The sequence below is a fragment of the Antechinus flavipes genome, chromosome 1 (genome assembly GCF_016432865.1).
Source record: "Antechinus flavipes isolate AdamAnt ecotype Samford, QLD, Australia chromosome 1, AdamAnt_v2, whole genome shotgun sequence".
NCBI classification, from domain to species: Eukaryota; Metazoa; Chordata; class Mammalia; order Dasyuromorphia; family Dasyuridae; genus Antechinus; species Antechinus flavipes.
Window position 1 is genome coordinate 391,829,598 of NC_067398.1, and position 14,537 is coordinate 391,844,134.

At 32.9% G+C, this 14,537-nt stretch overlaps 1 protein-coding gene across 1 annotated transcript in view; it reads left to right on the forward strand.

Moving 5' to 3' along the window:
• Positions 1-14,027, forward strand: part of SRD5A1 (steroid 5 alpha-reductase 1) — a 34,961-nt gene extending 20,934 nt beyond the window's left edge. The window contains exons 4-5 of the mRNA XM_051969829.1: positions 7,014-7,164; positions 13,870-14,027. Of these exons, the coding sequence (XP_051825789.1) occupies positions 7,014-7,164; positions 13,870-13,936 (218 nt within the window). The 3' untranslated portion in view covers positions 13,937-14,027. The remainder of the gene's footprint in view (positions 1-7,013; positions 7,165-13,869) is intronic.
• The last annotated feature ends 510 nt before the right edge of the window (positions 14,028-14,537 follow it).

A 14,537-nucleotide genomic window follows, 5' to 3' on the forward strand; every position in this document is an offset into this window, starting at 1 on the left:
AGTGTTTTGTGTGAGAAAATTAGGATTTTTTTTTTTTAAGGCTTTTAGATTTCAATTTCTCTTAATCTGATTACTATAATGAATGTGTATGTGTCTGTGTATATGTGTATGTGTGTGTATTTTCAGTTTTTTTGCTTTCAGTAAAAGAGGAATAATAATATCTATAGTACCTACTTGGAATCAAAGAATGTAAAGACCTAGGAATTTTGAGAAAAATACTTTATAAAGCTTCATTTACCCATAAGATAGTATCATCATTATTCATCCTGCATTCGTGTTACATCAGTTTGTAGTTTAGATGAAAAGGCAAGGGTGAAAGAGTTGTCTTGTACTTGCTAAAAGATGAAATGAGGCCATAAATAAGAATGGTATTTTTCTTTACTACTCAGCAATTTCAAAAAAAGTAATTCATAAAACATTTCACAACTTCTTAGCACTAGTGGAGCCCCAGGGGAATTAAAATTTCTAACACCTATTCCTTGAGTACAGATTGTCCAAAACCCAAACTAATCCTATCATACTGGAATAGCTGGTTCTTTTAAGTACAGAACTCTTTCTTCTCTCCTAAACCTATATACACTATTTCTATCAAGGACTCCAGCATCATTCCATTCACCTAGAGTTGAAACTCAAGTCATCCTCAACTCCTCTCTATCCTTTACCCTCATATTTAATCAGTTTACACAACATATACATTAACACCCTCACAACTCCTCTTACAACTGTGTCCTTCTCTCTACTCTCTTGGCTTCTCCCCCAATTCTCATTATCTCTTAAGTTGGACTATTCCTCTTTTTTTTTTTTTTTTAACTTTTCCTCCTTATTTATTTATTTTTTAATTTAATTTAATTTAATTTTATAATAATTTTATATTGACAGAATCCATGCCAGGGTAATTTTTTTTACAACATTATCCCTTGCACTCACTTCTGTTCTGATTTTTCCCCTTCCTCCCTCCACCCCCTCCCCTAGATGGCAAGCAGTCCTATATATGTTAGATATATTGTAGTATATCCTAGATACAATATATGTTTGCAGAACCAAACAGTTCTCTTGTTGCACAGGGAGAATTGGATTCAGAAGGTAAAAATAACCCGGGAAGAAAAACAAAAATGCAAATAGTTCATATTCATTTCCCAGTGTTCTTTCTTTGGGTGTAGCTGCTTCTGTCCATTATTTATCAATTGAAACTCAGTTAGGTCTCTTTGTCAAAGGAATATTCCATCAGAATATATCCTCATACAATATCATTGTCGAAGTGTATAATGATCTCCTGGTTCTGCTCATTTCACTTAGCATCAGTTCATGTAAGTCTCTCCAAGCCTCTCTGTATACATCCTGCTGGTCATTTCTTACAGAGCAATAATATTCCATAGCATTTATATATCACAATTTACCCAGCCATTCTCCAATTGATGGGCATCCATTCATTTTCCAGTTTCTAGCCACTACGAACAGGGCTGCTACAAACATTTTGGCACATACAGGTCCCTTTCCCTTCTTTAGTATCTCTTTGGGGTATAAGCCCAGTAGTAGCACTGCTGGATCAAAGGGTATGCACAGTTTGATAACTTTTGGGGCATAATTCCAGATTGCTCTCCAGAATGGTTGGATTCGTTCACAACTCCACCATAAGTTGGACTATTCCATGAATCTATCAATTAAACCTTTGGTTCCTGGCTTCTCTCTTTTCTAATCCATCCTCTGTGTTATTTAGTCAAAATTCTCTACTTTGGTGCATTTATCAGTATCACGAAAGTGGCATATGTGATGATCACCATGATGTTAATGCAAAATCAAAAAAACTGAACTCAACCCTGTAGTTGAAAGGGATTGAGCAAGTCTACCATTATCCCTTTTACAAGGGGACCAGGGCTTTGAAATATTTTATTTATTTATTTATTTATAAACATGGTAGAGGTATTGGCTTGTTTTGACAAAAAAAAAAATTTTTTTTCTCAAATTTTTGTTCAAGTAATAGCTAGCTTAGATAGCAATATACCAGTACCAGTAATAATCAAATTTCTTTGGCTGGCCTTGTATAAAATATTGGATACTGCAATTATTGCTATCAATTTGGTTATAAATGAGGATTAATTGGAGACGTCTTCAGAGATTCAAAAGGAGGTTTTGTAAAATTTGAAAACTAATATTCCATAACCCTTGATTGAAAAATTGCTCTAATTAGAATCAGTATTTGTGACCTGAATTTAGGCTTTTATAGGTCTACTTAGTCAAATTTGCTAAGATTTTTTTTTTTTAACCCTGTTCCTATGGGCTAAAGTCCAACCACAAAGATTTAAATCTGTGACCTTTTGCTGACCATAGCAACAGATAAGTAAATATTACCATAGGATGTTTGTTTCCCCATGAGGCTTTAAAAAGGGATGTGAGGTAATCTGATGATAAAATGTTTGCCAAAAGGAGACTTCCCAGAAGTTGCTACTTAACCCTGTTTTGTTTTTTTTGTTTTTTGGGGGGTTTTTGCTGAGGCAATTGGGGTTAAGTGACTTGCCCAGGGTCACACAGCTAGGAAGTGTTAAGTGCCTGAGGCCAAATTTGAACTCAGATCCTCCTGACTTAAGGACTGGTGTTGTATCCACTATACCACCAAGCTGTCCCCCTCTCTTCCCCCCCCCCCCCGTTTTTTTTCTTGCTGCTTTGGATTATGGAAATCTCCCCTCTGAGAAAAGTCAAACATAGCCCACCCTCTGTCTTTGTTCAGATCAGTCACAGCCTCAGATGTCACTTGCATCATTAGACTATTATTGGTACCCTATATAACCTGTTATTTTGTCAGCTGAATAAAAAAGTCATTCTGACTGTTGGATAGATTCTTGACTGCTGAAGAATCTTGAATCCAATTTATTGACATTTGCCAGCCATACTGATAAATTGATCGTGCTTGGAACACTGTGCCTTACTTTCTCTTTATTAAGGATTTTTATTATGACACATGCCTATTATTTGCCTAATTCTGATTACTTCACTTTGAATGATTTCATATACATTATCCCATGCTTCTCTTTATTTTTCGTCAGGTCGCTACTTTGTTTCCAATTCTTTGCTATAAAAAAAAAAAAATACCAACTATTATATCTAACAAGAAGAACTTAACATTTAGTTATCCCTGTAAAATTAGCAAAAGCACTTTCTCCACAACAACTAGCTGAAGTAGGCAATGAATCTACCTAAAAAAGATACTGTTTTAGAAGACAACTCCCTATTAGGGAAAATAGTTATTGCTGAATATTTTCAGAGGAAGATTTTTAGCACTCCTGAATAGATATGAGGGAGTATTAATCTACCAGAATGATTTTAAGAGATATGAAGCTAGAAAAGTTAAGTCTAACATATCAGTTTTACAAAACAAACCGGAGCTAGAACTGCCCAAAGCAAACTGACAGGTATTTTCACCTTGATCTTGGAGTCCTAGAATTTGATTGTAGTATTTCTGGGAGTTTTTATTTAGGATCTGTTTCAGGAAGTGATCAATAGATTCTTTCAATTTCTGTTTTACCCTCTGGTTAGGATATTAGGGTAGTTTTCCTTAGTAATTTCTTGAAACATGTTATCTAAGCCCCTTTTTAATCGATGGTTTTCAGGTAGTCCAATAATTCATAAGTTATCTCTCCTTGATCTATTTCCTAGGTTATAGTTTTTCTGGTGAGATATTTTTCATTTTCTTCTTTTTTTTTCTTTTGATTTTTGTTTTATTATTTCTTGATGTCTCATGGAATCATTAATAATCATAGAACCATTAACTTGCCCACTTCTAATTTTTAAGGAATTAGTTTCTACAGTAAGCTTTTGTATTTCTTTTTTCCATGTGGCCAGTTCTGCTTTTTAAGGAGTTCTTTTCTTCAGTAAATTTTTATGCCTCTTTTTTTTTTTTAACCATTTGACTAATTCTGTTTTAAAAAGTATTTTCTTCAGTATTATTTCATACCTCTTTTACCAAACTTTTAGTTCTTTTCATAATTTTTTTTTGCATCTTTAACTCATTTATTTTTCCAATTTTCCTTCTGTCACTCATATCTTTTTTTAAGCTCTTCTAGGAATTCTTGTTGGGCTTGTATCTAATTTGCATTTTTCTCTGATGTTTTACTTTTAGCTTTTTTTTTTTCAACTTAGTGTTTCCTTTAGAGTTTTGTCTTGATCTTTCCCATCACCACCATAGCTTTTTATGATTGGCTATTTCCTCATTGTTTGCTCTTCTTCTTTTTTTTTTTCCAGCTTGTTTGTTAACTTTGAATTTAATGTTAAAGTTGAGCTCTGCTCACTTCTTCTACAAGCATTATAATGAAAGAAAAAAAAAACAACAAAAGGTCCACAAAACTAACCGATATATGAATCATATATGATGATATGTATACTATCCCAACTCTGGACCACTATATCTACAAAGAGGAAGGGAGCTGAATTTTGTCTAATATAGTCATTATAATTAAATAGTGTTTAAGGTATTTTTGTTGTTGTTTTCATTTACGTTGTGGTAGTGATTTTGAACATTATTTTCCTGCTTCTGCTTATTTTAGTCTGCATTAATTCATAGGTCTTGACTATATTTCTATGACTGTCATCTTCATTATTTTTTAACAGTACAATACTGTTTCATTTTCTCTTTTATTTAGCTATTAACCTGCTCAGTGGACATCTACTTTGTTTCCAGAGATTTTTGTTATTTTGCTACCACAAAAAGTGTTGTCACCTTTGACAAGTCTCAGAAGACTCTCTGCTGCATATTAGAGATATTCCCTAAGAAAAGAGCAGACCCTTCTATTATTTGTGCTTATTTGTGTCAGTTCAATAATGTTATTCTTGTTGCTACCAGTAGGGAATCCCCAAACAATCACACTGTAACTTCAATGAACTATTATTGGATGACCTTTCTCCTACTGGCCCTGGTATATTAGATATGATTTGTAAAGGGGAAAAAAGTGAAATCCAATTAAATTCCACTGCACTATGCTGGCAATGCATTTTCTTCCTAGCTGCCTATATTGGAAACTGTTTGAGATACACTGAAAATGCTTCACAAATGAAAGCTGCCTTTGACATTTTACTAGAAATTCATCTGTTGGACAGGTAGCTTTAGGAGAAAATTACAAAGAATACCTCATAATTAAAGGAGCCCTGCACCAATATTTCCATTTAAATGAGTTGTTTAGGAATTTTTGAGAGAGGTTAGCAAATTTGGTTGGAAAGAAGCTAAAAAAATTAGAGTTTTTTAATAGACTTATTAAACAGGATTCTATTGACTAATTTTAAACCCTTTTAACCTGATTGTCTCATGTGTCTCTCTGTTATTTTATTTTAAATTTTCCTTTAATTTTTTTTTTAAGTAAAGCTGTTTGTTACTGTCCTTGTCTCAATAGAATTAAAGAAATAATATTTGTCAATTCCTAACCTAGAAATTCAGAAAGAATGTTTTATTTTTCCTCAAGGATCAAATTCAGAAGAAACCCTTTCAGAAAGGGACTGGGTAACTTAACATTGGAAGTTATTCTACAGTAGCTTCCCAGAGACATTTCATCTCTTGACCATATATCTACTGGGAATGACTTTGGGGTTTATATAATCCCATTTTATTTTATTTTAGAATTGATCTGAAGGATATGAACAGACAATCCTCAGATGAAGAAATTGAAACTATTTCTAGCCATATGAAAAGACATTATTAATCAGAGAAATGCAAATTAAGACAACTCTGAGATACCACTACACACCTATCAGATTGGCTAGAATGAAAGGGAAAGATAATGTGGAATGTTGGAGGGGATGTGGGAAAACTGGGACACTCATACATTGTTGGTGGAATTATGAATACATCCAGCCATACTGGAGAGCAATTTAGAACTATGCTCAAAAATTTATCAAACTGTGCATATCCTTTGATCCAGCAGTGTTACTACTAGGCTTATATCCCAAAGAGACATTAAAGAAGGGAAAGGGACCTGTATGTGCAAGAATGTTTGTGGCAGCCCTCGTTGTAGTGGATAGAAATTGGAAACTGAATGGATGCCCATCAGTTGGAGAATGGCTGAATAAATTGTGGTATATGAATGTTACGGAATATTATTGTTCGGTAAGACATGACTAGCAGGATGATTTCAGAATGGCCTGGAGAGACTTACAAGAACTGATGCTGAGTGAAATGAGCAGGACCAGGAGATCATTATATACTTCAACAACAATACTATATGATGATTAATTCTGATGGACGTGGCCATCTTCAGCAATGAGATGAATCAAATCAGTTCCAATAGAGCAGTAATGAAGTGAACTAGCTACACCCAGGGAAAGAACTCTGAGAGATGACTGTGAACCACTGCATAGAATTTCCAATCCCTCTAGTTTTGTCTGCCTACATATTTTTATTTCCTTCACAGGCTAATTGTACACTATTTCAAAGTCCATTTCTTTTTGTACAGCAAAATAACTGTTTAGGCATGTATACATATATTGTATTTAAATTATACTTCAACTTATTTAACATGTATTGGTCAACCTGCCATCTGGGGGAAGGGGTGGGAGGAAGGAGGGGAAAAGTTGGAACAAAAGGTTTTGCAGTTGTCAATGCTGAAAAATTACCCATGCATATATCTTATAAATAAAAAGCTATAGTAAAAAAAAAAAAAAAAGGAATTGATCTGGTATCAATTCAGCAATATTGGTAAAACAGAAGAATTCAACTTCAACCAACCCATTAGTTCCATCTTTAAATTTAAGCAAGTCTGAGTCAAGTTGCTAAATCCATTCAGAATCCTGCTTCATTGAGGAATGTATAAAAATAGAAATTGGAAAAGTAAAAGTAAACTATTTAATCTTACTAGATTATGTAATGTAAATTCTGAAAGGAATAGGTTTTTCATATTTAAATTCATATTCTCTGAAAATCAATGAAAGAAACAGCTTGAAAACAGTTAATGTTCATGAACTGATGTCACTTCATTCTTGTGAGGAGAGTTTTCATGGTAAATTTACTTTTGTTTTGATTTCTTTCATTTTAGGAGGCTTGTTTGAATATGTTACTGCAGCCAATTTCTCTGGAGAGATAATAGAATGGTACGGATATGCTCTTGCAAGCTGGTCCCTTGAAGGCATTGTATTTGCACTATTTACAACCTTTACTTTAAGTGCCAGAGCAAAACAACATCACAGGTAAGTTTTTTTAAATCTTAATAATTCTTTATGTTTATTTTATCGTGTTTTAATTATAAAAGCTGGGACAGCAGTCATGATTTCTGAGGAAAGATTACAGTAAAAATAAACTTGTGAAGATAAGCAGAGAAAACAGCCTTATGCGTAAAAGTACCATGATTATACAACAATGTCAGTACTTAACATATATGTATCAAGTAATATTGCATCTAAATATTTAAAAGAAAAGTTAATCAAGGGAGAAATAGATTATAAATATATAATAGTAAGAGACCTCTATGTATCCCTTTCATACCTAGTCAAATCTAACAAAAAGATAAACAAGAAGAACCTGACTTGAACTTCAAAACTTATTGAGATGAGATCTCTCTGATGATTACTAAATGGAAACAGCAAGGTATTTGCATATCTTTCTGCTATGCTATCTTTACAAAAACTGACCATGTAGTGAGGTATAAAAACTTCACAAATGAATGCAGAAACATTCCTTAAATGAACACAATAAAATAAAAATTATATTAAAAGGCCTTTGCAGAAAGAAAAATAATAATTTTAGACTAAATATCTCAGTCCTAAAGAATTGATGAATCAATGAGCAAAGCATAGAAACAATAGAAAATTTCATCAAAGAAAATGGCATTAATCAAAAATATTGTAAAATTGATAGGATACAGCTAAAACAAACCTTAGGGGAAATATCTATAATTATTTTCATCAACAAAAGAAAGATAACTAATTGGGCATGCAGCTACAAACTGGGAAATCAGCAAATCAAACACTTGATTAAACACTAAATCTGAAAATCAAAAAAGCAATAAACAAAATTAAAAGCAAACTCCCCCAAAGCAAACAATCTTTTAATTGATAAATAAAACCAAGTGCTAATTTTAAAAAACTAAGGTAATAAACAATTAATTTGACTGAAAAAGAGCTAGAAGAGCAAACTTTTTCTATCAACAATGAAAAAAGAAGATTCACAATTGATGAAATAAAAATGACTACCAAAACAACATTGCCCAGTCATATGCTAGGGTAACTGATAACATCGATGAAATGCATGAATACTAACAAAAATATAATGTATCAGCTTAACAGAAGAAAAAAATAGATTAGGTAGCCCAATATCAGAAAAAGAAATTAAACACACTCTAGTAAACTCCCCAAGGAAAAATTTCAAGTACTAGATGGATTTCCAAATTAATTATATCGAATATTCAAAAAACAGTTAATTTTAAATATTTTGTAACTTTTTTGCAAAAATAGAAACCCCTCCTGATTCTTTCTGGATTAAAAATATGATCTTAACACATAAACCAGGAAAGAAAACTATTATCAGTATCTCTATTAAGCATTCACACAAAAATATTAAATAAAATATTAGTAAATAGACTCCAAGAACATAGGGGGAGAAGAGACAAAAGCATTTATTAAACGCCTATTATTACAGTCGTCATTTCCATGTGTTGTAGTTGAACAATCAAGTTTCTCATCACAAATTTTGTATACTGTTATGCATATGGTCTCATGTTTTTAAAAGAGTTTTTGAATGAAACATAACAGATGAATAGCCAGAATATTCTTCATAGTGAATATGCCAGAATTCTTCTCCTTGGACCAGAAATTTGAAGAGTCTATGGACTCTTCTGATCAGTCAAGGAGGTCTGGTTCAACAACTCCTAAGTCTTTCTTCAATTGCTTCTGTCCACTGCCATCACCAGGACTACATAATTAATAAATATTTATTAAGCACTTAATATGTGCTATACACTGTTCTTAGCACTGGAGATACAAAGAGAAGCCCTCAAGGAGCTCACCATCTAATGGGGGAGATAACAACAACAAAATTTACAAATGCGCTAGGTAGAAGATAAAATAGAAAATAATTAACAAAGAGAATTCATTGGAATTAAGGGGGTTGTGGAAGATTTCTTGTATTGGTGAAATTTGGGTTGGGACTTAAAGGAAGCCAGGAGGTGAAGATGAAGAGGGACAAAAAATATTTAAATCATGGAGAACAGTGGAATTTTTTTCTTTTTCATGAAACAACCAGAAGGCAGTATCACTGTGTCAAAGAGTATGATATGAAGAGTTAGGTATAAGAAAACTAGAAAGGTAGGAAGGGGCTAGGTTATGAAGTACCTGAATACCAAAGGTAATTTTGTATTTGATTCTGTAATTAATAGGGAACCACTAGAAATTATTGGATTGGATGTAGGGGAGAAGACTGACATAGTTGGACCTATAGTATAGAAAATTCACTTTTATGGCTAAATAGAGGATTGGAGTGAGCAATCAGACAACCCACCATCAGGCTATTATAGTAATCCAGATGTGAGTTGATGAAGTCTACATCAGATTTGGTAGCAGTATCAGAGGAGAGGAATGAGTGCCATTTTCAAGATATATTGTAGAGATGAAATTGACAAAAATAAAATTAATTAAAAGAAATAAATGTAAACTACATTTTATTGAAACGTACCATAGATAACAAATTAATATCAGTAATATAACAATGTTGAAAGAATAAAAAAAACTTATGAATTAATAAAATTTAAAGCAAATTTTTAAGGAAAAAATCATTGAGATTTACAGTATTGATAGAATAAAAAAATCATTGAATTAATAAATAAAATTTGGAACTAATTACTTTTTCCTCAGTATTTTATTTTCTGAAATCAGCATGCTCATTACATAATCTTCTTGTTGCTATGTACAGTATTCTCTTGGTTCTACTCACTTCACTTAGCATTAGTTCACATAAGTCTTTCTAGGCTTTTCTGAAACTAGTCTTCTGATCATTTCTCATAGGATAATAATATTCCACTAGTTTGATTATACCATATCTTATCCAGTCATTCCTCAACTAATGAGCTCCACTCAATTTCCAGTTTCTTGCCATTATAAAAAGAGCTGCTACAAAAATTTTTGCACATGTGGGTCCTTTTCCCTCTTTCATGATCTCTTTGGTGTACAGATATGCTGGGTCAAAGGGTATGTACAGTTTTATAACCTTTGGGCATGTTCCAAATTGTGAAGCTAGTTTTTTTTCAAAAAAGGAAAAAAAAAAAAACTTTAAATAACTTGATTACAAAAAAAAAAAAAAAAAAAGAAGAAGAAGAAGAAAATCAAATTAATAATATCAAAGATTTTAAAAGTTGGACTTTTGACCAATGAACAAAAAAAAGAAATTATTGGATAGTGTTTTGCTTATTTATATAGCCATAAAAGTTACAGTCTAAATAAAATGTATTAATATTTACCAAAACTATAAAATGCACAAATTGGTAAAATAAGACAGAAAATAGAGGACCCAAGTAGCTTCATCTTAGAAAAAAAAATTAGACTGTCCACAAATTAACTCAAAGAAAGAAATCCAATGACAGATGGATTTACAAGTGAATTTTATCAAACATTTAAAGAATAATTAATTTCAATATTATAGAAACTACTTGAAAAACATAAGAAAAGAGGGACTTCTATCAAATTTTTTCTATGATACAAATGTGGTCTTGATACCAAATCAAGGAGAGTTAAACAAAGAAAGGAAAGCATAGACCAATATCCCTAAGGAATAGTGATGCAAAAATTTTAAATAAAATATTTAAGCCAAGAGGCTGCAGCAAGATATTTCAAAGATTATACACTATTTATTAAAGATTTATATCAATAATATAGCATTAGTTCAGTGTTAGTTAAATTATAAATATATTTGGGCATATTAATAATTAGAATAACAAAATATGATTTTTTTCAATAGATTCAGAAACCATGCTTGAGAAAATATATAAAATCCTATTTTAAAAAACCTCTTATGGTCCTCAAAGAGGACCAAAATAACATCACTATTTTAGAGTCAAAATAAAGTATGAATAACTGTGGCTGATCAGACCAGTATGAGCTCAGAATACTCTACTCAGGTCAAGCACAAATAGTCCATGTGAACACTTGGGATGGATTGTCTAACTTTTTGCATCTCACCTTTCTTTAGAGCTGCTTCAATTCTATGTTGCTCATAGAGCACAGTCCCTTCTCTGACGAGAACATGCCATGCTGGGCGATCTTATGCTAGTGTCTTCCATGTTGCTAAACAATTCCAGAGTTCTTGAGAGATCCTGAGAGTTTCCTTGTTTCATTGTTTCTGACCACCATATGAGTGTTTGCCCTGTATGAGTTCTCCATAAAATAATCTTTTTGACAAGCATATGTTTGACATTTGAACAATGTGGCCAGCTCATTGGAATTGCACTCTCTGCAGTAGTGGTGTGTGTGTGTGTGTGTGTGTGTGTGTGTGTGTGTGTGTGTGTGTGTGTATTTGTTACTAGATGTTGTGGAAAGATAATAGACTTAATCTAAAGAAAAACTTCCTAACAATTAGTGTTTTCCCAAAAGGGAATGGGCATATGTGAGAATGAGTAGTTTTCTCCTCACTGGACATCTTACAGGCAGGGGCTGGATGATCACTTTTTTTGAGGACATTCTTGTTCAAATATGAATTGAACTAAATTGTCTTTGAGGTTTCTTTCAACTGCGAAATTTTTTGATTCTGTCGTTCTGTTTTGTTGTTGTTCTTTGTTTTCGTGTGTCTTTTCTACCTTTCTATAATTGAACTGGGTATCCCTTCCACAATGGGTTATAGCTACTTGTTTAAGAGATGGTAAAGCACCCTTTTTTCCCCCTCAGTTACAGTGGAGTGATAATCATTTCTCTCAGGTCTTTCTGTATTAAGTGCTAGACATCTTTTCAGATCCAAGGTAAAACTGCTCAGAAATGCAAATAAATTATCCTAAATGTGCTTATGGAATGATGAAGTTAAAGCTGAACATCTTTACTTTATAATAGCTCTTTTAATATCCAAGTATTATTAACTTTAATTCACTGAGGCTAAAATTGAACTTGTTTTAAAATATTTCATATGCTTATTTAATCTAAAAGCAGCAACATGTTGTTGAATCATTTTCAATTTGGGGCACATAGTCATTATTCATATATTTTCTTGTTAGACTTAATATCTTGAGAGACTTCCTGGTATAGTGGATTAGAAGCAGAGATTGGAGGTTCAAAGACCTGAGTTCAAGTCTTCCTTTGACATTTACTGATTATGTGTCCCCAAGAATGTTATTTAACTTCTCTCAGTGCTCTAGGACAGATGTGTCAAACAAGGGCCACATAGATCCCTACTCTCCTGAGTACAGCCAAAACCAGATTAAAATGTAATTGAGAAATACTTAGATAAAAATATAAATAGTACACTTAAAAATTAATTAAATGTGTAGTTGGCAGGATCCTTATTTACATATTAGGGGCCCTATTTCTATTTTAGTTTGACACCACTGCTATAGACAACTCTCTAAGCTGTCAATTTCAAAATTATATATGTGCATTTGGGGATGAAGTTTATTTATCTTGGAATTCTTCTCCATAGCAAAAAATTGCAGCTTTAGTCCCTATATCTTCTTATAATCTTAGAGTTGCTAAAGACACTAAATCCCCTGAACTAGCCACTTAACTCTCCATAACACTTCTCAATATCCTTGGCAACCCTTTAATACTTTGACTTGAAGAATATTTGCTGACATGCTTTGTTAAATAGGAAGTTTCCTAAAGAGGAGCATCCTATTCTAATTGTCAAACTCATAGTGCTCACAACTTGCAAAATTCCCCAGTGTGTCTACAACATGACCTAAATTATATTCATTTGTATTGCAGGATTCCATTTCTATTTGAGTTTGAGGACATTGACTACACTAGTGAAATCACAGATCTGGACAAAAACAAGAAAATAAACAAAAAAAAATTATCTTGCCAATTATTTGAGGGATTTTTGAACTTCAGCCCAGAATTTTTTGTAGCTCTATTTTCCTACTACGTTGATCAATAAGAATCAATCAATAAGCATTTTGTAAACTGCTTATCACATGCCTTCTAGATACTGGTGCTAAGTGTTGACAATGAAAATAGAGGTGTGAGACAGGATTACCAACCTTGCTGAAATCAAAATAAGTGAAATTTGTTGTGTCCTGCTTTCTACAGCCCCCAAGTTGGGTTGATAAAACATAATGAGCTTTCTAGAGCCCCCATACCAGGGTGATTAAAATATACTGTCCTAGTGGAGAAGTGATGAGGCAGGACTCCCGAGGATGGTGGGAAAATGGAGTCTGTTTATTTCAAGGGCTTTCCCCTTTTTATAATGTAACAAAAACAACACTGATAATGTGGGACTACATGAAAACTTGCTATTATATGTAGATTGCCACCTGGTATCACTCTTTGCCACCTGATAGCATTCTGCTTCAATCTCAGCACAAGCTGTCACCACCGCCTGACTTCTCAGGAAGGCCAGGAGCCTTTAGGGGAGCTGGGGAGCTGAACCAGACATTGTTAGCAGGTTCTCTCTGGGCTGAAGGGTCTTATACCTCACTCAGAGTTTCCCCACTGACTGTGATCCTCTATAGAAATTAGTTATCTCTTTTGAATAGCACCAGATATTTGATAGCCCATTCATAAATGAAAATTGCTATAGGCATTCTGTTGCCATCCTAGCCATTAGTTTAGTAGGTAGGTCTAGTTAAGCCATTTCTTTGTTCTACTGTCATGGTAATAAAAAATATCCCCCGTTGCTTTTATTTTGGAAATACCTGATTAATGTTTTTTAAAAGAGTATTGTTTCCTTAGAAAAATAACTTATGTTTTTTTTTTTTTTTTAAGGTGGTACCTGGAGAAATTTGAAGATTATCCAAAATTAAGGAAAATTATAATTCCATTTTTATATTAAGCATATCAGTGAAATTTTCTTCTGTTTTCAACTTCAAAGGTTTAAGTAATTTTGTCTGGGGAATATCTGTGTGTGTGTGCGTGTGTGTGTGTGTGTGTGTGTGTGTGTGTGTGTGTATCATTTCTTTCTAAATAATATTTCAAAGAAATTTCTAAGAAATTTTCTTGAATAAGAGAGATGATTTTAAAATTATTGGTCTACCTGAAAATCATGATTAAAAAAAAAAAAGAGTCTAGATATCTTCCAAGAAATTATCAAGAAAAACTGTCCTGACATTCTAGAACCATAGGGTAAAATAGAAATTGAAAGAATCCATTGATCACCTCTTGAAAGAGACTCTAAAATGAAAACTCCCAGAAATATCATAGCCAAATTCCAGAACCCCCAAGTCAAGGAGAAAATATTGCAAGCATCCAGAAACAATTCAAATACAGTGGAGCTACAGTCAGAATAACAAGAATTAGTAGCTTCTTCATTAAAGGACTGGAGGGCTTGGAATATATTCCAGAGAGCATTGGATCTAGGATTACAAGCAAGAATCATCTACACAGCAAAACTGAGTACAATCCTTCAGGGGAAAAAGTGGAAATTCTATGAAATA